General features: G+C 45.0%; 1 protein-coding gene across 9 annotated transcripts in view; it reads right to left on the bottom strand.

Moving 5' to 3' along the window:
* LOC117897112 (serine-rich adhesin for platelets) overlaps nucleotides 1-26,129 on the bottom strand; it is a 34,404-nt gene that overhangs the window by 6,000 nt on the left and 2,275 nt on the right. For 2 of the 9 annotated variants that reach the window (XR_004649069.1, XR_004649070.1), the window contains exons 1-10: nucleotides 12,073-12,193; nucleotides 8,403-8,709; nucleotides 7,697-8,334; nucleotides 6,437-6,555; nucleotides 5,657-6,371; nucleotides 5,217-5,585; nucleotides 2,067-5,165; nucleotides 1,829-1,987; nucleotides 1,200-1,618; nucleotides 501-608 (exon numbers count right to left, since the gene is read on the bottom strand). Coding sequence is in view for 5 of the 9 variants with exons in the window: in XM_034805762.1 (XP_034661653.1) it covers nucleotides 1,200-1,618; nucleotides 1,829-1,987; nucleotides 2,067-5,165; nucleotides 5,217-5,585; nucleotides 5,657-6,371; nucleotides 6,437-6,555; nucleotides 7,697-8,334; nucleotides 8,403-8,709; nucleotides 12,073-12,090 (5,843 nt within the window). In the remaining 4 variants the exon portion in view is untranslated. Of the gene's footprint in view, nucleotides 1-500; nucleotides 609-1,199; nucleotides 1,619-1,828; nucleotides 1,988-2,066; nucleotides 5,166-5,216; nucleotides 5,586-5,656; nucleotides 6,372-6,436; nucleotides 6,556-7,696; nucleotides 8,335-8,402; nucleotides 8,710-12,072; nucleotides 12,200-20,334; nucleotides 20,984-26,129 lie in introns of those variants that run through there. The other 7 variants (XM_034805760.1, XM_034805761.1, XR_004649072.1 and 4 more) reach the window with 6 other exon arrangements.

The following is a 26,129-nucleotide window of genomic DNA, read 5'->3' as shown; positions in this document are numbered from 1 at the left end:
GAAGAGTTGAGATTGAGAGTAGAGAGTTTGGTGTGCGCTTGAACGATGATAGCAGAGCTACACTGGACAGCCGCTCCCGCAGGTGGTGATCTCAATGAAAAATTTCAACAAAATATCTAGATAAACCAATTCGTAGACAGTTACAGTGGGAACATACCATAGGTATGTACAATGATCAGATCACGTCCTAGGCGAGCGGTAAAGTACAATTTACATAGAAAATATAGCAATTGCTTAGAGGTGGCCCCAGTCCCAGTACAGCCCCGTGATTTATTAATTAGTAGTTATATTTACAAAAGTAATCAAATGCAAGAGGCATTTAGCGCTTCTCTTAGGTACGAGTTGCTATGTTTGTAAGTATTGTATATCGAAACAATTATACATCAAATCAGAGAACAGAGATCGAGTCGAATGGGGTGTGAGAACGGAAGAGGGAGTTACCGAAATGAAACGTAATGGAAAGGAAGGTGGAAACGAAAGAATGAAAATTGCTTACTTACCGGGCGATTTGCCAGCGTCTGCATGGCGTCTTTAGTCGCGCTGTTTGTGTGAACTTGTGGATCTGATATCAGTTCCGGTTACATCTATTTGCGAGCTGTGACTCCTCGCTTTAAAATTGCAATTTCGATTTATTGATTGTATTCGTAATTTGAATTTGTTTGATCATGGAACAATACAATACAACAACAATAACAACAATTAATTAATCGCTTGATGAAAACTCTAACTAAATGGCAGAGAAGTCGGAAACTGACATACGATACGATAGAATGGAACTCAAGGCTTCATAATGTCTACAAACTCAAGGCCAAAAACTATACTCGTACGTAATCACAGAGAGAGATACAGAGACAGAGATATATTTAGAAGAGTGAGTGACAGATATAGCAAGATAGAACGAACAATTGATGAACACAATTGAAATAAAAAGACGAAAATCCTTCGAAACAATAAGAGAAAGTTCAGTCAACTCATGATCTATGTAATTAATAACTTAAGATCTCGTTTACGTTTACGAATACTCGAACTGGTATGGTAAATAATTTACGATATAGCGTGCTTTACGATCTCAACACAAGTCAATACGGGCACTCAAATCGCTTGCGGATTTCTCAATTTTTTTAGGATTGATTTTTCACTTGATTTTGTTTTGTTTGGTTATACGAGTTTTGGTAGAAATTTCTTTGGGGGAATCTTACTTGCCGCACACCTTGCAGGGGAATTCCCCCTCCTTGACGGCTGGCGGGGCAGAGGCGTTCGCGTTGCCCGTTTCCACTTTGGAAGATATCGATGAGGATGTGTTTGTTGTAGTGTTTAGGTTGCCATTGCCATTAACAGTGCCACTATTGCCACTAAGATTCGATGCACTTGTTGTTGCTGATGTTGCATTGCATAATGGATTATTGCTGCTGTTGTTTGTCAGCGGTGCGCATGCGTAGCTGTTGGAACTTTGTTGATTGCCGCTTGCGGCATTATTTGCCATGGCATGCTGCGCACTGTTGCTGTTGTTGCCGCTGTTGTGGTTGTTGCTGCTGTTGCTGTTGTTGCTGCTGCTGGCATTACGGCCAAAAGCGTGTATGCGAACATGGCCGTGCAGCGCCGCCTTCGAACTGAAGCTCTACATTTGGACGGGCAGGCGGGGTTGGTTTGATTTGTACAGAGCATTATATACAGAAAAGAAAGTAAACAGAAAGAGCCGGTGAGGTGAGGTGAGGTGGTGAGGTGGGTTTGTTGTGTGTGACGTTTATTGTCGTTCGGCTAGGTAAGGTCTCAAGAGGGGTGTGCTAGAGCTGGCGACATGCTGCAGCATTCAAGACATACAACTTACCGCTGAACAGTCTGCAATCTCGCAAACATAGGGCTTCTCCACGGGGGGTACGATGTGGGTCACTGGCTCCATCTTCAAGTGCGATACCTTATAGTCCACGCAGAGCTTCTTCCAGAAATAATACATTTGCACACACTCCCCCGAGGATTTTGTGCGAAGCTGCACAATGGGAGTCGGAAACAATTTTAGCAAAGTTTGCCATTTGAAATGGTTTGGTTTTGGTTTCCCCCGCACTTACCTCGCTAGCAATCTTGCCAAAGTCCTTGCCATGCTTCTCCAGACCACGCAGGAACTGCTCCAGCTCGAAGGCGGTCCACTTCATTTGAAATGCACTGGATTGCGTCTGGAGGAGGGTCAGCACCGCCGCCGCCGAATTGCCCTGGGACTTGAGCAGCGTGTGGAGGGCCACCTCCTCGGAATGACTGCCCATTGGCACGGCCGATGATTTGCTGAGATCTATGTAACGCATCAGGATTTTATCGTCCTCCTGCACCTCGGGGTTCCACATCATCTCCGCACCCATGGGATCATTGCTGGCCTCCTCGAAAGGCTTGCAGCAGGGTATCTGTGCCTGATACGCCGAGCCGAGGTTAACCTTTGACTCGTCCGAGAAGTCTACCAGGCCCACCGGATCGCCGAAGTCATCCTCGAAGGCATCGAATATGCCCTGGCCCTGCTGCTTACGCACAATACAATACAGACCTGTTCCCTTGCGGTCCGGATTCAGGATGGGAGCCGGCGTATAGTGTGTGCGCGAGGGTTTCCGCAGCTTGGAGCGGTGTGGCGACAGGGTGTGGAACTTGGAGAACTTCTGCGTCTCCTGGGGAGCATTCGAGCGCAAACGACGCTTCAGTATGGAATTGGTTTGATTCGACAGCGGCTGCAGATTGGATACGTTGGGCGGGGTGGCAATCACCACTGGTGTGGGCACCGCTGTGGGCAGGGTGGCCAGCAGGGACTTTCCATTGCCATTAGTCGCTGTGGCGCCGCACGAAAAAATGAGGCTGGCATCGAGAGCGTTGGTCTGACCTTGATTGGGGTTCATCTGGCAATCGGTGGTGAGAACTGACGCAGTGCCTGTGGTGGGTGTGCCATTTGCGCCAGCTCCATAGAGCAGGGGCTGGAGCAGGCTGTTGAGAGGCTGCAGTGTCATGGTGCTCTGACTGTTATCCAGGTACTGGGTCTGGCTGCTAACCGCCGCAAAGCCATGACCACCCACCAGTGGCAGCATAAATTCTGTCTGCTGCTGGCCTGCCTGAGTCTGCATGGACACCGCTTGGCCCAGAGATTGTTGGGGGACCAGAATCTGTTGCGGCTGCTGCTGCTGTAGCTGTATCTGTTGCTGTGGCTGTGGCTGCTGTTGCATTTGTGAGTCTTGCTGCTGATAGATGGCCGTGGTTTGAAGCTGCTGCTCCATCGGCTGTGGCATTGTTGTGGCCTGGATCTGTCCCATCTGACGCTGCAGACCAAATTCGCGTGGCGAGGAGGAGAGCATCGGGTCCTCCGAGTTGTTCATCATCTGGGACTGCAGTCCCAGGCCCGGCAAATAGTAGAGATCAATGATGTTCTCGCCCTGCTCCTCACTGGTCAGCTGCAGCTGCATATTCTCGTCGGGCAGCACTTCACGCAGCACCTGCTTCACATCCTCCGCAGAACCAATGCCGCTGGTAAAGAATGACTCTGACAACGGGGAGGTGGCATTGCGTGAATCGTTGAGGAACTCCTGGTCCTCGTCCAGGAACGACAGATTCGTCTCTGCAAACTCCCGCAGATCGCACTCGGTGTCATCTTCCGTGCCATTCAGCAAGTCTTCCACCTTGATGGAGGGATCGAAGCTGCTCTCCTCCAGCACCGACTTCAGCTTCAGGATCTTCTCGGTATCGTTCTCGTTTAGCTGTTCGATGGGCTGGCCATCGTCGGTCTTGAAGTAGATGTGCGAGAAGTCCGTCTTGTCTCCGAAGAAGGTGTTGCTGGCGTCCACGAACTGGGCGGCCGCATCCTCAATGAAAGGCGACGACTGGGCCATGTTCTCGTGACTGGAGGGTGGCGTCGGATAGGCCAACGGCGAGTGGAGTGGAGAGGGCAGGATGCTGCCGCGCATGCTGGCTATTGCCTGAATCTGGGAGCTGTTCTGCATGATGAGCTCCTTGGAATGGAATTGCTGGAAGGTGGGCAGCGGTGTGGTGTTGGTATTTGTGGTGGTGGTGCTGCTGGAGCCATTGGCGTTGCCAGTGTCCGGCTCTAGCTTGACCAGCTGTGTGTGCACACTATCGCCGGCATCGCTGAGCAGGGCAAAGTCCTCGGAATGTTCGCTCTTGATCTGCGCCACGTCCTCTTCGTCGTTCAGCAGCTCCATGGAGTCCACAGTCTGTAGGAGCATCTCCGTGTCGGACACGTTGTATACCTCTGCATCGTCGAACAGATCGGTGCCATCGCTGGTATAGGTGACGGTGTACACTCCGCCTCCCCCGCTCGTGATCACTCCCCCGGTCCCACTGCCGACTTGCCCCTCCTGACTGGGGGCGATGTTTAGCGAGAGAGGTGTGTCATCGGCCAAGGAGATGCTCCCAGACGAACAGGATGTATTCACGCTGCTGCTAGTCTTAATCAGGCTTCCCGTGAGGCTGGACAGGCTGCTCAGTTTGCTCTTGGTGGCCACCACCTGGACATCGGAGGGTATAATCACGGTGCGATTGTTGTTGGTGATGATCTGCCGCCCGACCGTCTGTATATGGCTTCCCCCGATGGTTGTGAGCTCTGTGACAGCTCCCAGTCCCGATCCTGAGCCATTTTGGCTACTCGTCATCAGCACATTCGTGCCGCTTTGGGTTGACTGGGATTGGGCCTTCTTGGAGGTGACCGCAATGCGTGTGCCCCGCTTCAGCAGCTCGATCAGGGTGGAGTCCTTGGGATCCGTATTCGTGGCAGCGGATATGCCGCTAATGGTTCCGCCTGCCTTCAGAGCGGTCAGAGCACTCATCGTCGTGGTTGTGGGCACATTGTTGGTGGTGATTGTGATCGTATTGGTGCCACTGCCCAGACTGAGGGTCTTTGACTGCTTTTGACCTCCACTGAAGATCTCAATGCTCTGGGGCAGTCCGATCTGTTGTATGCTGAGGCCGTTGCTGCTCTTGATTGTTGTGGCCGCCGGCAGTACTGCCGTGGTGGTGGCCGTGCTGGTGGAGAGCGTTTGGGTGAATGCACTAGAGCTGCTCTTCGGATTGAGGAAGCTCTCCAGGTCGCTGATCGATCGTCGAAGGGTATTGGTGGTGGTGCTGCTGCTACTGCTGTGCGGTGGTGCGGGTACCACAAAGGCGCCCTGAGGAAAGAGGAGATGCTATTTTAATGTTGGATGGATCGATATTATTTCGCTTGATCATGAGCCCACCTTGTTCATGTCCTTGCGCTTGCTAATGATCTTTTCCTCGATCAGGGCACGAACTCCAATGCTGGCCGTCTGCAGGGGTGGACCGCTGGAGTCCTTCTTCTCGCTGCGCTTCGTTTCTGGATCCTTCTTGAAGTAGCCGCCGTGCAGGCGCATGTGCCCATTGAGGGCGGGTATGTTTTTGAACTTACGGTGACAGAGATTGCACTCGACTGGCTTATCGAGCTTCACGAGCAGGTGGGGATTGGCGCTGGCCACAAGTTGCTGCTGGCCCAAGTCTTCCTCTTTGATCTCAACTGGAGAGTTTGAGGAAGAAGCAACCAGATCGGTGCCATCTTCCACATGAAGGGTCACATTCTGGGCGCTGTTGAGCTGTGAAGATATAAAAGGGAGACTGTCAGCACTGCTTAAGGATTGATTGGTTATGATAGATTTCAACCCACCAATTGCATGTTCCAGGTACGGGGCCTGGACGATGACGACGCCGAGTTTGTGTTGATTTTGTAGGAGCTGACGCTGGTGGGCGAGGAGACGGTCACCTGGGCACTCGTCTGCTTCGTCTGTTGCATGATCTTGCTGATGAGATCGAGCTGCTCCCGGGTCAGACCCTCACCCTCGAGACTGACGCCATCGCTGAGCGTGATGGTGGGTGAGCTGGCTATCACGGTGCCACTGGCCGCCGAAGACGCGATGGTCGACGGGGAAGAGGACTGTGACGACGACGATGCTGTGGAGGATGCACTCGAGGATGTGGAGGTGGTGGGCGACAGAAGCGTCATGCCCGTCTTGATGGGCAAGTTCATGGCCTTGATTTGTTCATCCGACAGAGCGATTCCCGTAGCGGCATCCACCAAAGAGCTGCCCGTGGAAATGTACGTTCGAATGCACGTGGCACCATCCGGAGAGCTGGCATCCCCGCTGGCCGTCGCCGGCGAGAGACTCAGCGAACTGGTGGCCACTCCGACGCCGCTGCTGTTGCTCGCCCCGCTCGAGCTGGCTGTGGGAGAGAGCGATTGACTGGTGCTGGGAGTGACTGCGCCCGCATGATGGTTCTCCGAGTGCCTGCGCAGGGAGCGGGCATCGCAGTAGGACTTGCCGCAGCCATCCGCCTTACACTCGTAAGGCTTCTTGTTCCGATGAGTCATCATGTGTCCGTTTCTGTGGGGATTATGGTGTATGGGTTAGTGGCTCAATGGATCAATGGATCAGCGTCATTTACTTACAAGTGATCTTGCCGCTTGAATGCCTTCGAGCAGAGCACACAAATATATTTCCGTTCGTCGCTGTGCGTCAGTTTGTGCTTGGCCAGCGCCGAGGCATTTCCAAAGATCTTGCAACAAATCTATAAAAAGTTCCACAAGAGCCAAGTGAAATGTAATTAGCATTTGCCTGAAGGCCTCGCTCTCTGTCTCCCACTGTCCCTCTCCTCCATCTCTGGGTAATTGAAATTGTTGCGGTGGCCATCGCAGACCGCCAGCCCGCCTGCCGCTGACGGTGTTTGAACATTTTAATGAGCCACATTGCGTATACGTTATGTTTCTGCGGCTGCCACAACATACCCACCCTAATTACCTCCCCGCCGAAATACCGAAAACCAACCAAAAGCCCAGCCACACGATACTCTAAACTATAGAGGGATGTACGATAAGTTTTGGTACATCAGCGCAATGTGCATCAGGAGTGAAATTTCAGGCTGCTGCCACCTCCTGCTGCTGACCCAAACATTTTCTCTGCAGTATCGTAAAATGCGTCATAAAATTGACTTCATACTCGTACTCCTCAGCCAACAGACGGGCAAAAAAAAGAGGGAAAGACGACTTTAAATTGCAGCACTTTGAGCGGCTGTCAGTTTTATTGACAGACGTCGAAACGTGTTGAAATAGTCTTGCGAAGGCTGATAGAGAGCTCTTCCTTACTAGACGCCTTAAGTGGTTGTACGGGAGAAGTGAAAATTAAAACACAATAGGAAAAGGGTCTACTGCTGCCCTTAAAGTAACGTTTTTTAAAACAGAACGTGTTGAAATCGGGCTCAGAGGGTTGCTAGCGAAATACTTTAAAAGTGATCAAATCCATTCCATAAACATATGGCACAGACGCCACATGCAGCTCCCGCAACCAGACGGGCTCTATGCTCAATTAGCGCTGCGTATAAACACGACTGACTATGGCCATATACATAATTGTACTTCCAAGTGGATATACCGCCGACTTTTACGACTAGGAATACGAGTTCTGATGCTGGGGCGGGCAAAGAGAGAGAGAGAGCACTTTTGAGAGCTGTGTGTGCGTTTCACCTGCCACTCGGGCGAGACGACCTTAATGTCTGTTTATAAATATGCCACGGCGCGATATGGCATGGTAGAGCACTTGCCGTCTGGCTGTCCTGACATGTTGGCATGGCTCAAAGTGACCGGCGATAAATTAGCGATTAGGCCGTATCGAAACCAAAATGTTTTGGGGAGGTTTCGCACACCCATACACACCTGACACTGCTGTGGTCCGTGTCGCGTTGGAGAGGATAATTTGGGGCGATTCTTGCGCGGTGCTTCGATGCTGATGATGCCACCAATGCCAGGGGTATTAGTGCTTGTGGCTACTGTGCTCGCACCACCCACTGCCCCACTGTGTCCAGGAACATGTCTACCATTGCTCTTAAAGGACAGGCTATGCCCGCCGCCGGTGCTGCTGTTGCTATCGTTACTGTTGCTGTTGCTGCTGCTGTTGCTACCGATGCTGATGCTACTGCCCACGGATGAGGCGGTGCTGAAGTTACTGCTGTTGCTGCAGTTGCTGTTGTTGTTGTGCTGATTGAGGAGACTGGATGCGCTGCTGGTGCTGCTGTTGCTCATAATCTGCGCCAGCGTCGTGACATTGGTGACCGTGTTGCTGCAGCTGCTGCTGCGAATCAAACAGTTCTTAATGTAGCTGGTATTTGTCTTGCTGTGGCTGTGGCTCTGGCTCTGGCTGCCGATTGTAGTGGTGTTCGTGGATGTGCTGACGGACTGCACACTACGCCTAGTTATGGTTATTTTGTTGGGATTATTCAGATGATTGCCATTAGCCGATTTCGTTGAGCTATTGCTTAAAGTTGTGGCTGTGATTGTGTGGTTGTTCTTCAGAGCTATAAGAAGATAAAGCATAAATCTACGTCAGTACATCTATCGGAAATAAATTGTGTAGCTTACTCACAGGCTGTCTGTATGCTGCCCAAGACATCTGCCAGCATTTCCGGATCCGGATACCCGATCGTCAAAGCATTCTCTAGTGCCGACGTTGAGGACGTGGCAAGCGTTGTAACGCCATTCCCCCCTGCTGATGTGGCAGATTTCGTACTCGCTGCTGCTGCTGCTGATGCTGAAGCTGATGCTGCCTCCAAGGCGCTGGCATCTCTCAGTTGCAATGTTACGGATCCCTCAGAGCCCACAGAGGCGCTGCACATCAACACGCGAGGCGCGCTGCTGATACTTGTCAAAGGCAGGTGTATGCTCTTTGGTACCTGTGGGGCAAGTCAAAGGCAGAACGGCATCTCAATGCTTGAAAATGTATCCTCTCTATATCGTGCTATATGCTACATAAACTACATATTTATCATGTGTGTGTGTGTGTGTGTCTGTTAGGGAGTGGAAGGGGGCCACAATAGAGACATGTACATAAATATGTACACTCGAAATTGCTGCCAAAAGGCGCGACAGCAGCAGCGGCGGCAAAGCGATGGCTGTCAGGAGAGATTAGTCGAGATTATTGATAATTCACAGCAACTGTCGCCTAATGGACGGCGTGTCGCATAATTAATTGAATTTAAATGCATTTCACTTTGAGTCCACCAACTGTTTCTACCACACCCGCACCCGCATCCACAACCACACCCCGGTACAGACAGCCAGTAATCACGGAAGTGAAGTATTCGCCGTGTGGCCATTGCCGTGCCGCGGTGGGACCTCGTCATCCACAGACAAATCCGCACTTGGCACTTGCAGAACAATTGTATTTTTGTGTGTGTTTTAGTCGTTCATGTTTTTGCTATTCTTGGCAGAACCTCAATGTATATTAATTTAAATGCAATAAAATTTCATCCATTAATATGCACTCTCGCTTCCCTCTGCTGCCCCGCGAGTGCACTATGCAGAGGGGTGGGCTTTTGGGTGGGCTCTGCTACTAGATGGGGCAATTAATGCTTTATAAACCGCAACCGATGCCCAATTAAAGTGGCCTGCAATTGCCCGTAACCACAAAACAAAACGCAAATAAATAAAATAACAGCGCATAAATTTCCAAAAGTGCCCGCGACGCAGACCACAATGAAAACAAGGCGAAAACGAAACGAGGAACGGCATCATTTGTATTAGGACTTTGTGATATCCTCTAGAAAAGAGAATATTTATACAATATACAATACACGTATACCCTTGCTGTCTAGGAGTACCTCGTACAAAAGAGAAACAGAGATGCAAAGACGAAAACGAAGACATTCGCATAAATTAGTTTCGGCCAAATAAAATTTCTCGTAGAATAAATAAACAAGAGTTTTATTATTGTTTAAGTTCTGGGTGGAAAAAAAACACATCCAGCTAAATGAGTAAGTTCTCTCCTCAATGAACTGGACTGAAAGTACAAATGGAGCCACAAGTGGCTCACCGTGAAATCATCTCTGTGTCCGCCTCTGATCTATATAAAAGTTCTTTCGAGCTGCAAATGTTTATTTAAATGTGCCAGCAATGAGCTATGAAATATATATGGCTGAATCGAATAAGTGCTATACGTAGAAGTAAATTAGATTAATGTGAAACAAGTGTTGTGATAACCTTGTTGAAAGCTGATGAAATGGGTACCGAAATAAGTACTTGGAAAAGTCTTGGTAATTTCCAAAGAAGTTGTTCCACAACTATATGGTCTGTAGTCCAAGCAATTAAATTCACACTAAATCAATTCAGGTATCAAGCAATTATATGATGTTGCTCTCTTTCACAAAACGGAAGATTTATGCATGTATGTATGCCAAGTGATAGAATATCCCATCGTCTGGCAGGCCACGGGCACGGCAAGGGCAGGGGCTGTCATGTCTGAGAGTGAAGAGTGAGCGGGTTGTGGGACGCCATATCCTGTTACGACATGGCCCAAACCAATTGCCCATACTCCGGCGTATACCTGGACTCTTAGGTGTTTGTATATTTATACGGCGTGATTCACGTGTCAATCAAATGTCAATGTCACTCCAAAAAACAACCAAAAGCCGACGCGTTGATGTTGGCGTCAAAAAAAAAGCACATTGAAGAATGAAGGAATACGAAGAGGAAACCGGCTCCCCAAGAGAACTTTAACGTTGCCAAAATTATATTTCCTCTACTGCCAGACTCCGTCGGGTCTGATTCTGATGGGTGCCTGAACATGGACATGAGCATGGGTGTGGATGTGGATGTGTTGGATGTTGGTGTGCATGTGGACGCGGAGGTGGACATTGGACTGATTTGAATTTGGCAAGGTCTTGGGCCAAACTCCCAGATACATATTATTATTAATGAAAATTTTGAGCTGATGTCAGTGGAAAATTGAATACGCTAGGTGGTAATTTGTCATCGGGTTTTCATTTTTCCTGTTGCCCCATCTCATGTGTTTGTTGCTTGTGCCGCCTGCTTATTAGTAAAATGAGCTGAAACACATGTTCGGCAAGCTAAACACGGCCATACACAAGGGCTGACCGAGCAGAGCGCTTTCGGCGTCGTCATCAACAACAGATTCATCATATGGTAAATCGGTCATCGTGCAAGAAATCTCTCTGTTTGCCGTTTTTCAATTTAATATTTTGTTTATGATTGAGCTTGCGGTGCTGCCTGGATGGTATTAGCTGCCATTCAACACATCGTATGCCTGATATTCATTAGATGCTATTTGAAGTATTTTACGACACCAACAAGATGATGTATACGTGGCGAAATGGTTTCGCACCGAATTTAATTATTGGTTAAATATTTATGGGCTGATGGTCGAGTTATGTTACCTAAAGAGAATGGTTGAAACCAAACCTAAGCTCTACGATAGTAGTATTTTAATAAAAATATTGTTTCGTTATCAGGGTCTCTGAAGAATTTCTTCAGCATTTTGGAAGATGATGTATGCACAGGGGAAGCTGCCAACTAAAATAAAAATGCAAAATGATTGCATAAATATTTATGGAGAGGAAGGGAGCAGCATTTTCAGGGAATTTTATGGAAATAAAATGCTAAGAATTTAATTAATAAAAATATATTCAAGGCTCGAAGGAGGACGAAGAACATTCTACTATTGAATTGTTGACCAAAAATTAATCAACTTGAATTGCCTTTATAGGAATTTGAACAAGAACTCAAAATCCTTCACAAAGTAAATAAACACTATACCACCCAGGAGGGGAGAATAGAATATTAAATTAAAATAACCCTTCGTTTTCAAGTGGTATTTTCTTGTAGAAACTTGGTTACACTGCATATTTAATCGCTTAGTTCAGTAAATATTCGAAACTTTGGATTGTCATTTTTGCTATTTGATTGATTCAGTTGTTCCTCTTGGTGTCGCGTTCGATATTCCTGCAGAGGGAATTATGATTTCTGAGTAGCAAAAGTCGCAAAAATGAATTATTCCAATCGGAAGCCGACAGCTGTGAATTTTATAGTTTTATCATAGCTAAGTGAAAGACCACAAGAACGATCTATACGAAAAGAGTGGCAAAAATGACAAATCTTTAGTGGGGGAATGCATCGGGGTATAACTGGCTTCAGCCTCTGTAACAAGTTTTCCCCTTCATTACTTTTCTTTGTAGTTTTCCGTCCTGACGTTCATGTACTTTGTGTACTTTTTTCTGTGATGTGGGTAGTCACGTACTTACCGTATTTATGGCTGCCATCGTCGCAATTGACGCCGTTGATGATTTGCTTGTTGTTCTGGTTGTTGATGATGGTGCTTGTACTTGTTGTAGTTGTTGTTGTAGTTGTGGTGGTAGTGGTGGTGGTGATGATGGGGATATAAAATCAAAAATCTGAAAAAAGTTTTGGTATGATAGAACATATTCGAATTGGTTGTTGCGTTTTCTCTTTTCTTTTGGTGACATACAAAACAAAAGCAAAATATCAACCGAAAATCAAAAACAAATTTATGCATAAAAATGTGCGCATAAAAATTAGTGAAATAAAGAGCTCAAACACATGCACACTTGCACAGATACAGATACAGGCATGCATGTAGGAGATGCAAGAACACAATCAAAAAGCATGAGATACAAGAGCGTCGATGTCGATTGGCTATTTGAGGGGATGCTTGGGACAAAGGAGGGGCGATGGCGATTAGTTTGGTTTTTTGGCTGAGCAATGTGATGACTGATTAACTGACTGACCCACCGACTGACTGACTGACTGATTGGCTGACCAACTGTCCGACAGATTGGCCAGTGGGGCTTAGCTTGACGGCCAGATTAGCAAACCATAAAATATGGCATTGAAAATACACTTCGGATTGTTGAAGAAAGCCAAAAGTTTGGCTATCTTTTAAAAGTTAAAGATCCCAAAGATCTGTGTTGTTTAGCAGCATTGACAATTTGAATAATTCTGTGCACTCGCTTCTTTTGCATTTCTCGCGAGTTTTCCTCTATCGACACCGCTGTCTGTTTCCATTTCTCTATATCTGCTACACAGACGGCACACTCGAGTGTATCTGCACGAACATTTATTTTTTTCGGATGTCGATGTCGTTGTCTGTGTCTCTGCGCTGTCTCTTGTAATTTTATTTCGGTACACAATGGTCTTTGTCAGCCAGCGTGCATGCTTATTTTTGTTTTAGTTATTTAATTACAATTTTCTATAGTTTTATTTTTAATTTAATTCATGTTTCTCCTACCCACCTCTCCTCGACAGCGCTTGGCAAAACATGCGCTGAAAATGCCACAAAAAGCTATACGAAAAGATTGGCAAAAATGACAAATCTTTAGTGGGGGAATGCATCGGTTGAATGCTCTTTTTCCTACGCACGAGATTCATAAATATTACAAAAATATATATTTATGTATACAGCATTTAAATACTTAGGAATTTCAGATTCAAATTGTTAAATTCGTTCTTGCGGGTCATCCATACATACATCAATTTATTTATGTGCATAAATACTACTTTTAATGAATTAGAAAAGATTGGAAATATGTCTGTATAAAGCTCTAGTTACAGCATATAAAATACTCATTTGATGATATTTACTAAACTAACCATGCTACACCCGACAATCTATAGAGTATGTCAAAAACGATTGCGAAATCAAAAACAGAAACAGAAACAGCAATCGCAAAATAGACAGAGACACACGAGCGTCGCCAAGGCATCGGGCAAAAGACGCAGTTGGCCAAGGGAACTATTCTGCTGCTGGTTGTACCAGAGGGGGTTACGGAATGCGGAGCGCCACACGCTCGTACACATGTTGTTAGACATCAGACGCAGCCCCTCACACACACGGATGAGTACGGGCATATGGGGAGAGAGAGAGACACAGAGACGGATAGAGGATTGTACTCAAAACGCAACAGGCAGAGGGGCTGCTTGCCACATGCATCAGATGCCATGCCTCCTGCATTATCATATACATTTGGTTTTGGTTTTCCGCTGGGTTTTTTGGATATTTGCAAGGAACTACGACAGCGACGGGCAAAGGCATATGGGATGGCCAAGTCAAAGTATCCCAGTATCTTGGCGATTTTTAATTAGAAATATGTATGAGCCAAGTTTGCAAATTGTGCATTGCACAGTGGTACACTGGCACAGTGTGTCACACTGGGTCGCCGTCGCCGTTGGTGCCGCCATCGTCTGCTTCGGAATCGCTCCTCCTCTGGCCGAGGCGATTGTATGGGGCGTAAGCGTGCGGAATTTTGTCGAGCACGACGCCAATATGTTTCAGAAAATGTTTGGCAAGGCGCCCACTAAAACACACTAATGAAGAAAGCCAAAGCACGATACCGCCAAAACAGCAAAAGCGGCAACGCCACAAGAAGAGCAAGAACAACGACACCAACAATAAACAGAGAAGAAAAGACAATGGCAGCAGCGGTGGTCAGAGAATTCCATGATAACCTCAACAAAAACAGGAAGGAATGTCTGCTTTTGGGTAACCGAAGGCGTAGATACCCTTGCCGATCGATTAAGTAATAGTCATAGTGGTGCTGCTGACAAACAATCGTTCGAATAAAATCCCCCACTTCAAGGGTACCTTAATAATCTTAATAAATATATCTCTATGCCATGCAAATGGCCAATTTGTATGCTTCTTGTTTATATTGTTAAATTTCCTTTTCTAATTTTCTCGATTGTTTTTTGCTCTTTTGTGTGTTTTCATAATTTCCCACACACTCGACTGGCGGTCGATTACGAGAACAAGAGGATCAAAAGCGTTCTGTATACGCCCCGCTGGCCATGTCAACAGCAGCAGCGTCCAAACACAAAATTCACATAAAAATAATATTAATATCTATGCGTGATATTAGACAGCAAACATACTTATAAATATTTTCAATGCTAGACCACAGACTAAAAATAATCTTGTGTAAAATGTTAAAGAAAGATTGGAAGCGGCAGGCCTCTGCCAAGGTGAGCAGCAGGAGACGGGAAGGAGATGATGGGAAGGAATGGAGGTGGTGGAGTGTGTTAGATATATCATATCAAAATCCAATTAAAATCTTTCGCACGCTTCAAAAATAAAAACATCGGAACGAGCGCCCAGCATCGAATGAACCTCATTCACTTTATTTTATTATCGCATATCCGCATCTAGATAATTATGTATGGATACTAGATTTAATGTTGTTGTTTGTTTGCGTATGGTATAATTTCTGGCTGTTTCATTGAACGCTCGATAAACAGCATCCGCGCGAGTGGACATGAATAGAGGACCCCTGCCAGAGCCAGAGACCCCATGCCAACTCGAATCGCGGGAATACTTCAAACTTTAGCTTCAGTGCCAATTAAACAGCTGCACGCTGATCGCCTGCTAATTGCCTCACGTGTGGAGGGGCAGATCTGGGAGGCTGTGATTTACATTTCCATTTAATTATCGAACACTTTGCCTAATGAGAGCGCGCCAACCATAAACATTTGCTCCACAGCAGACGGTCCTCATCGAATGGAGTGGTTCTGCCTACACATAGTGGTGTGTGCTGACTTTTATTTATAATTTTTATTGCACATAATGCTTAAATGGCTTTTGAGAGTTGCAGTTTCTTTTGTACTCGTACTACCCCAGAGAATTGGGTTAATTGTCAGCATCGAGTGTGTGTGAGGCATTCTTTTATTCATTTGCCTGTGTTTTTTATGATTCAAAAACGAAAAGTTTTAATTTGTTGAAGTTGTGACCAACATTTCAGCATAATTTGAAGCAATAAAATTCAAACTTTTCTCTGTGAATGCGTAAACAAACGAAACTCAATTGTAGGTTGTGTTTAAGGCACAACCAGTCGACGAGGCAGTCACTAAATTGAAGCCTCCAAGAGGTTTTTCTCTGTAATAAAGTTCTGTAATAAATAAAGACCTAATGCTGACCAAATGGGAAACTTCATCAAACAAAAACAAGGCCGTTGGCACCAGAATTGTCCAATATTTTTCGGAGAAAATAATGCAAATGTTTCTGTCAGTTGGTAATTAATCCAGTTCCTATCCACAACCTTGATTTTACTAGGTAATAATGTGGAAATAATTGTTGAATGGAAATGTCCCCAGAGGGGAATCATTTAGCTCGACTGCCCAATCATTTAGTGTCCATCAATCAATTAATAAATTGCTGCTCTGGATGTGGTTAGGCCTTTGGGGACTTAACTGCATGAAATTCATCTGAAATGATGGTAAAACCACACCCAATTTTAGTACGGCCTAATGCTGATGTTTTCTGTTCTTTAGTTGGAAAACCCTTGTCACTTTTTCAAAAGTTTAAGGCCCTGAGGGGAAAGAACACACGATATATGTACATATGTATATGGTTCTGTCCTTCACTTGGCTTGGGGATTGTCCCTATATGCTTGAATGCCTTTTTGATTCTGCCATTTTGGATTGAAACTATTTGTTAGTCGCCTAAAAATAGCCCCGTGCCACAGCCGAGTTGAAGGCACAAAAATTAATCACATTTTGATGACATATCATTCGAGGAATGTTCACGGATACTGGCGATTGTAGCGGCGCAATGCACTCAGACTCTGAATGCATTTGATTTAATAAAATATACGATTAAAAATAAAACAGAACGGTTGGCACAGTAAGTGAGCATTAATTTAATACAGAGAGCCGAAATTCTCAGGTCGGGGCGGAAAATGCAACAAAATAACTCAAAAAAAAAAAGAAAATCAAATTCAGATTTAGATTCAGAATCAGATTCGGATGCGGACTCAGAAATGCTTGGCAAGTGTAATAAAATTAGTCACACGGCCAGTGCCAGCCGCAAGACACAGCAGCCGACTAATGCATACGATTAATATTATGGATGGGGTCGCAAAAGGGTGGCAAAGAGGTTCGCGAACGAAGCTACTTAGAGATGACAATCGGCATGATGAAGATGGGAATGGGGATGATGAGTGAAAGGCAACATAAAGTGCACAAACGCCAGGCATAAATCACAACGCCACTGTCTGCATGGATGTGGGCAAGGGAACGGGTGGTGTGGTGTGGTGTCTTTCTGTTTGTGTTAGTGTGGCAAATAAAATATGTTAATTAAATAAAGATGCGCACACTCATTGGCATCCATGGATGGATCGGGAGGGGGTACTCTCTGGGAAAGTGCAGACGCAGACGCGAAAACTGTGACGCCGGCCAGCCAAGCGAAATCTTGGCCAACGCCACAACGGACACGCCTTGTGAGAGACGGACGGAGACGACGACGACGACAACGACAACGACAATGGTTGCACTTTTGCCAAAAAACCCAAGCCTCAGCCCCACCAAGGAATCGCATGCATTATTCACGGCAAGAAATGTCGAAATAAAACGCCAAGTTTTGCAATACGAAACATTACATGTGCTCATCATTAGGAGGAGCCATCACAAACACACACATAAATATACTCGCATACACATGTAGTTCTGAGGCAGGGCCATACTTTGGCACAATCATCCACGTTTCATCTATTGTTCAGCGGCTGTTGCCTGCCGTACTCGTTGCCGTTGCCGTTGCTGTTGCTATTGCTGTGGCATAGGTTCCACTTCAAAAAAACATAAAATACGCGCCGCAAATATATTTTTAGCAATCCGCGCTCGTTTGATTTACGATTTCATTAAATCAGCTAATGGACATTGGACATACTCCTCTTATGCCTCTTATGAGAGCCAGAATAGAGCAGCAAGCGCAAACCTGTCCGATCATCAGCATCATTATAACGACTCGACTCTCCTCTCTCAGGCACATACTCGCAGCCCTGCCTATACTCTGCTGCTGCTGCTGCCGCTGCTGCTGCAGCGTTTTATCACCCCAACATATTGGCGACCACCTGTCGTTGTCTGTACAAATAGGAACAGCCGCCATGCCACTGCCACAATGGCATGGTACAGCCACATCCACAGCTACAGGCCCTACCTCTACTTTGCATGTGGCCGTATCTGTTGTTGCTGCTGCTGCCAAGAGGCCTTACAATTATGTTTTGGGCCATGCCGATGACTAAGTTTCTGCTCTGCACATTGTATCTTTTGTCAAATTCCTAAGCGCATTAATGAACAACCTAGTCTGAATCGATAAATAAATAAAAAAAATAAATATGTATGTATGCTTCACCTGATTCAAACAATCTCTTGTGCTGTAGCCATCACATTGCCTAATTGAATTTCTCGTTTCAATAGCAACATTGTTGCAAATTTGAGGCCTAGCTGCTCGCAGTGTCTGCAGATGATTAGAATTGGTGCATTTGTGGTACCAATGTGTGGCTCGAATGGCAATCAGGAATTCTGTTTAGTGCAAATTGGATTAGGGGGAGCTCAGGCATTGCATTCAGCTCGAATGGAGAGCTTTAAAATGTATTAATTTTAATGTTCTGTGGGAGATAGAAACTCGTCAACTTTCGTATTTTATTTGCAAAAAACTCGTATTATACCCCAGGGAAGATTTGTCAGAGTGTTTGGTTCTTTTATGGCTTTTCCACTGTCCCAGGGAATTTATTTAAATTATTTTTTATGAAGCAGCATCAGCTGCCGCATTTGAAGTGATGTTCGCGCCACACGTGCCACAGTTGACGAAAATAAGTTGTTGCCTCGGCAACCAGAAATTAATAGTTCATCAAACGGCGGCAAATGCTGACAGATAAATGACGCGCCGGCCATCCTCTTCCCCATTCCCATCGTCCGTCGAGACGCCAGACAAACTATGGGACACAAGACGCGATACATGGTCGTAGTCGTATTTTCCAAAAAAAACTCGATGCTGCCCATTCGCATTCCTCAGCTTCCCTTACACCTGCTCTGGCATCAGATGCATGTTGTTTGAGAATATGTACAATACATATTTCTAGACGAATTGTTTGTATTTTTTGTTTTTTTGCCCCTCTGTGGCGGTGGCAGTGGCAGACATGAGTAATTACAATTCGAGCATAACTTGACTTTCACTTTATCAGCAATAGATCAACGCTCTCTCCTCCATAGATCATATCCCATTCCTTCCTTTCAGCCTTCAGCCTTCGTCTTTCTTTTTCGCTTTCCACTTGACGCAACGGGAAAATATTACCGCATATGCCATATACTAAAAAAGACATCCACGTAAAAGCAAAATACAAATATTTTAAATAAATAAGAAATTCCTTTTCCCCATTTTACGGTGACGTCAATTGTCTATTTAGTCATAAATTTGACTGGCAGCCATTGCTCATTGAATGAAACGCTATCATTTGAAGGGGGCGAAAGGTGCTTTGGGGGATCGGTGGAGTAGAAAATTACATATGAGTAAACGAGTAAGTACGGAAAACATAATCAGATATTGAGTAAGGAAGAAAATGATTATTTTTTCGTCTGAATGGTTTTTGCAAACAAAAAGGAACCGGATATTAGAACATTGTCTAAGGGTTTCATCTTTGATCATTATATTTAGTAATACTTTGGGGTGGTTACTTGTTAAATTGATTCGGAGGAAACAAAAACAACTCCACCCCACAATTCAACATAAAAATCCTCTCTTGGGGAGTCTTCAATCAACAATAAAGTTTTGTATGTTTTTTGCTAGAGCTGAAAGTTGGATAAACCGAATTTTACCTAAATAGATTTTCTCCGCCATTTTTCCATGATTATATTTACTTTATCCATACAACAACATACTCGTAAACTGACCATCGGATTTTACCAATTCACAAATAGTTTTTTAATGCAATCACAAAAATCACAACGGAGCTTCATGGACAACGAATTTCCCCTGAAAACTAACCGAACCAATATTTAAAGTTTATTCCCAGAAACGAGCTCTTGGGAACTGGGTTTCCCGTGAAATTCTGTAAAAAAATTAAATGAATTTTCTAACCAAACAATGGGGAAAATTCCATTAGTTTAGGCCAGAGGAAGCTCAGTGGGCCCACATGACGAGAACAACGTCATTGAACTTTGAACACAAATTTTTGGTCTGCTTTTTGTTGTCAGTGCAGGGAACAGGGTACACAGATTTTGTTTGGCTGGCAGCACGTTTCTGCCGCGTGAATTTATCACAGAGCTCAGTGCCAAAGTGTTGTGCGGGTGTTGGTATGGTGTATCTCTCTCTGTGTGCTTTGGTGTCTGTGTGCATGAGTGGGAATGAGTGTGTGTGTACAAGTATGTGTGTGTTTGTCAGCACATATTTTAGATGCTTGTTAATACCAGCCATAAATAAATTGGGACGTTCATCAAAGGAAGAGGAGGTGGAGGACCACTCTCAGCGCACAAAGAAAGTCATCGTCATTATCACTATCATCACATAGCACAACATTGGGCGCACTCTTGTGATCTCTAGTGCCATTAAATCGTATTCCCCCACCCGCTTGTTAGTACGGAGTTTAGTTTTGTTAGTATTGAAAGGAACACAGAACTTCAATTAAATCAAAAACTCAAATCAAACTGCAGGAATGTGTAGAGACGAGAAATATCTAACGAAAGGGTTGTTCTTATTGCTTATGGTCCACTGTATGGCTTACCTTTCGAATTGGGGCTGCATTTGCGTTTTGCGCCGCGTCCCACGATGCGTATGATGAATGCTGATTGTCGTCGTCGTCGTCGTCGGGGCTGAGGCTGAGGCTCCTTCGTTGTCAGCTACTTGGGGAGACTAATCTGCGGCTATGGCTTTTTATGTGTGCTCTCTATATACACATATGTACGTGCGGGGTATACGAGTACATATATCCATGCATACACACATGGGGATGCTATACGTTGCTCGCTGACTGTGACATTGAATCGCTTTCCCACTAATGCTGCTTCTGCTGCTGCTGCCGGTGGTGCTGCTTCTGATGCTGATGCTGCTGCTTCTTGTTAATGCTTTTCTTTCGTTTCGTTTCGTTTGGCTTTTGTTTTATTTCACACACGGACACGGACACAAAAGGTGGGCCACAGGCAGGCAGGCAGCCATATTTGCCTTCTCAGTTTCACACACGGCCTTCCATCTTTATGTACACACAGACACACACACGCACACGCACACACAAACACAGTCCTTAAATTTTTGGTATTGCCTTTCTCAAAGGATTATGATGTTTAAAAAGTCGTAGTTTACATTAGTTTAGGGTTCATTCTTTGTAAAGAGGACGGCTTGACACGCATTTTTCGATTATATCTACACATCTTACTCTGCAAATGAAATCAATATGATTGTAGAATCAACTTTGGGAAGAAATGTGCGCTGAAAGCATTTGCCTCCCTTGGCACTTCTCAAAAGTAAAGTTAACAAAATTTAATTGGCTTTATTATCGCTTTTTTGGGCTGCCATTCTTTAATGCATTCTGGTTTTATGTAATTGCTTTGCTTCATTAAACAGTTTATGAATTTTGTGTGCTTTTCTCGCTGGAGTTTCGACTTCAGTGCATTCTTCGTTATTACAATATAAAACACATTTTTATACTTGGCCAACAACTTTGGCCATCTGCAATAACACGGAAAAAAAAGAGAGCAAAGCAGAAAGTAATAATAAAAGGGAGAGAAAAACGGAAACAGAATCAGAAAGAGAAACACTTGCTCGAGGCTCCGACTCCGCCTCCTTCTCCTGCTCCACCTCCACTACTCTCCTCTTTTAGAACAAAAAGCAGGGGCCTACAACAACAAAAAAAAGCTTTTAAGAACTGTGGGCCGTTCTTGGGAAATTACTTAAGTTTTCAATGCGTTTTACTCAATTTGACTTTGGGTCGTGGCTGACTTTTCCTCTCTTTTCCCCACTGTATTCCCCCTGTCTGCCCTTTCCATTGCTGTTGTCAGAATTGGCGCATTAAGCGAAAAAAAAGTGAGGCCACAAAAAAAGAGGAAAAGTTGGAAGGTTGAACCCAGAAGCGCCCTAAAGTGGAATGGGTTGGCGGCTAAACAAGTTTCCTTTGGCTGCTGCTGCTGCTGCTTCTCCTGTTGTGGGTTCTTATCGCTGTGTTTGTATTAAATACACACAAACACACAGGCACACATAAAAATATACACAACAGCACATAAAGAGAAGTCAAAATAAATCGATAAATTCTACATAGATACACAACACAGCATCCAAGAGCAGCAGCAATAAACAGCCTACGAACAGTAGGCAACACAAAATGTTTTTCGTTTGCCTCCTTGAATTGTCCTTTCAGCCAAGCCACCCGAGGTGGTGGGAGAGAATGGGAATCCCCTGCCTGCTCCACCACCACCCACATCCCAAGCTCCACTCTGAATCCAGCCCCTACTCCTCCTTAGGGCTTTCCTCTCCATTCATACGCAGCCCGAATACGAATGCCGAGCCTCGTTCGTTTCGTTGATTGTAGCTGTGTCTGTACTGTGCTTTTGAATCTGTATTTGTGTTCTGTTCTTGCTTCTGTATTTGTACTGTGTATGTTTGTAAATGTGTCTGTTTTGCGTTTATTTGGATGTGTGTTCGTTTATTCGCACGCCTGACTGTCTGCCAGCTCGTTTTTGGTCTGTGTATGTCTGTGTGTATGTCGGATCGGATGCTGTTGTTCTGTACTCCACATTTCGCTTCGTTTGCTTTGCGCGTAAGCAGGTACACACTCACACAGATGTATAGAGATGTATATATATGTATGTTTTGTTGAGCAACTCCTACATTTTGTTGGGAAAAATCAATTAAAATTTAACGCACGTCTCCTCAAAACGCACTCGCATCTCGTATTCTATCAGACACCTTTCACGCCGCAGAATTCTCCGCTCATAAAAATACAATCCCTCCATTCGAACGTTCAGCACACAATTTAATTTGTCTAATTTGAATTTTAATTAAAAACTTTTACGGGTTCAATAACTTGCAAAATACTCGTACCGCCCCCACAAAAAAACAAAAAATGTAGATGCGAGAAGAGCAAATTCGAATAAACATTTCTTAGGGCTTAAATGAAATTCGGGGTCTCATTTCCATGTAACAGCTGTCTGTCAGACCCCAAAAGAGGAGGTCAGGAGGGCGTGGAACGACGGAGATGTGTTTAAAGTTGTTATTCCACTTTGTTGCTAAATCTAGTTAAACTTTTCATTATATGGGGTGTGACTTTTTAATTGCTTTAAATGCTAATGCCAGGTGCCAAACAGTCCTCTGAGAGGACAAAGTGTGCACAGCAAAAGTTTCGATTGGCTTAAACAGGCGGGGGGCTCTTTCCAGCACTTTCCCTCAACCATTTTGGGCAGCTCTCAATGAATGTTTTTCTATGCTTCCGCATTCGAATTTTGTTTACAATCCATCGTCTGAGTACACTGAGAAAAGGGATGATTTTTTGAGAATTTGAGTACTTCTAGGGATATATTTTTGCGAATATGGAAATTTTGAATTTTTAGAGTACGCAGTTTCTCGTACTATCCAGTCGAAATGTATTATTTCCGAGTGTATATAAAGCTCTGTGTAAACACAAAGAGAAATCAGTCAGACGAGTATTTTTCGAGATTCGCAAATCTCCAGACTGATGGGCAATTGATGGCCACTAATTATGTATACACCCAATGTGCAATGATATATCAGTATACTATATGGGACATAGCCATTTGGACGGGGGCTGCTTTGGATGCGCTTTTACAGGCACCGACAATGTAAATAAACAATCTGAAAATTCTCACATGACTCTGACAATATTTGGATGCTCATCATGTTTTACTTTGAGGCAACATTCGTTGTAGGCACTGGCCCAGAAAGCGGCACACCTCCCAACCACACCCACAGCTCATAAACGACACACATGCACACTCGTTCACATTTTCCTGATTTCTTTTCAATCTTTGTAGGATGTTGTAAAATAATTTAACGACAGCAATTTTCCCTTGTCGCGGATGACATTCGTTTTGCCATTGGTCTATGTCTATAATATATGCATGGAAATTGGATGGCAATTTCATTTATTCGAACGTTCAAATATATTTATTTAATGTATTTTCACTCGTTTCTATTTACAGAAATAGAATTCGATTTTTATTAATAAACGGCGTTCAATGCAAATGGGAATTGGCTGGGAATCCAATAAATCTCACAGTCAGGAACGAGAATGAAACCTGAAAAGTGCTCCAAGGACACAGACACAAATGCACCGGATGCAAATTGCTTCCGCTGCAACCTGATTTTGTACTCTCTCAATTTGCCACTGACCGGGCCAATAACGGATGAAGTCACAAGAGCCCGGATTTAGCTGCTTTGCTGCTGTGCCCTGCCCGTTGTCATGGTAATCCCGGGATACTCCACATGCAACTCTGGATTTCTATTATTAGATCGAGCTGTACATTGGGCCCTTGGCGGCCAGGTGCAAGGTGCAACATGCAAATGCATGTTGTTGTGCGTGAATAGCTGGGCTAAAACCGAAGACTAACAAATGAATGACATTCAACTTTCGGTCGGCTTGTCATCGGTTAAGTGGCGTTAAATGGGTGAAGGTCACAGCAGCCAGGGCTGCACCGTTAGCCCCAGCGTCAGTGCCAGTGGCAGTACCAGAGCCAGTGCCAGCGCCAGGACGAGCCCCATCGAGGCCATTCGTGAAGAGTGTGGGTGGATGGGGTGGATGGAATGGGCCATTAACAATATTCAGAGGCCGTAAAATCAGCAGCAAACTGCAGTGAAGGTAAGCAAACAAACCAACAAACAAACACACACAGATGCACACCAATACCAAACAAATATACAATCACAAATATACTGATATGTATATCTTTGTGTGTATGTACATAGGGATAAGCCAAACAACCAAAACAACCCCCACCCTCTGGCGAGGGAGGGTCTCCTTCGTCTCCCCAATGGTCATGTTTACTCAAACTCAAACACAAATGCTTTCATAATTTCAGACCCTACCCCACCCCACCACACCATACCACACACACACAGACACATACTAAACACACACCCACAGATACACAAATACACGCATAAATCTTCAGCTGGCGCCATTTCACTCCTTCGTTGGAACTATAAAAGCCCCAGCCACCGTACCGTCTGCGCTGGCAACCTCCTCAGTAACATCAATGTTTTGCTTGTTGTCGTTTGCTTTTCCATTTCCCAGCTCCAGCCCTAGCCCTTGCCACTGCCCCTGCCCCTGCCTCTCTACTCCATTCGCCATCTGCCACCCCCCCAGTGGCAGAACCCACAGCACAGCGCCAACGAAAACCCCCCTAGGACAGCAGCATCCTTCCAATTACTCACACATTCAACGAGCACTCATTTAAACGAAGCACCCAACGCTTACAGCATAACGTCAAAGTTAACTCGCTGGAGCGCAACGCTGGGCACGGAGATGGTGGCAGTGGGGGTACGTACGTACGCAACGAGAGAGATAGAGAGAAGGCAAAGAGTGACAGAGAGAGAGAGAGAGAGAAACAGTGTGTGGCATCCACTCGTGCCACACTGTTCTGCTCGTGCGTTCGTGCTGCCCGTTCGTGCGTCCTCGCATCGGGCATCCTTTTGGCAAGAATACTCGTTGATGATGTACCATGGGCTGGAGCTCGCAAATTGTCGGATGAAATTATCAACATTTTATTTGCTGATATAATTCCTATGAACACAACAATTACCAGTAAATTATATCATTTTTCTAATAGGGAAATTTTATTTATGAACTCGCATTTGAGTAACAATTCTTGTCTTTAGAAAATTCGAATCGATCATTCTCGGATGTGGTGTCTTAGATGCGTCTTGTGCGAAACTTGATTGGGCTCGACCACACATTTGTTTTAAACGGGATTGCTTTATATATTCGATCCACTTAGAAAAATTAGATATGATTTTCAAATTGGTTCTTTAAAAAGTTCACTCAGAGGACTGGTATTTAATACACTAACAGTCGAAAATTGTTTAAAAAGAGATAGCCCGACTACGAAATGCAACCCATTGAATCTTTAATTTTGTATAAAAACTTAAAAACTCTCCACATGTTATAATTCAACAAAACCCCCAACTTTTAGGGACTTAGAGACTGTTAGGGACTTATGCACACCACTGTACACTCCCACACACACATACACAAACAGGGAAACCATTATCGGCTCAATGTTGGAGGATTGTTATACTTGTGCGAGGATGCGGGTCCATTCCATTACAACATTTCGAATCTTGTTACAGCATTGACACAGTGTGCAATCGTCCTTTCCTTTTCTCTTTTCTCTGTTCTCTGTTGTTCTTTTTTTGTGTGCAAATTTACGTGTTCTTATGTATGTGTGTGTGTACGTGTATGTATGTATGTGGGCTACTATGTTAAAAGTTTGTTTCTCCATAGAGAATGGCCACACCCCCCCTTCGAGCATCGCTTCCAGCATCCCCCATTCCCTTCCACCTCATCCAATCTCT

The sequence above is a fragment of the Drosophila subobscura genome, chromosome O (genome assembly GCF_008121235.1).
Source record: "Drosophila subobscura isolate 14011-0131.10 chromosome O, UCBerk_Dsub_1.0, whole genome shotgun sequence".
NCBI lineage: Eukaryota > Metazoa > Arthropoda > Insecta > Diptera > Drosophilidae > Drosophila > Drosophila subobscura.
The sequence above is the reverse complement of the archived record's forward strand: the minus strand, read 5'-3'. Positions and strand labels throughout refer to the sequence as shown.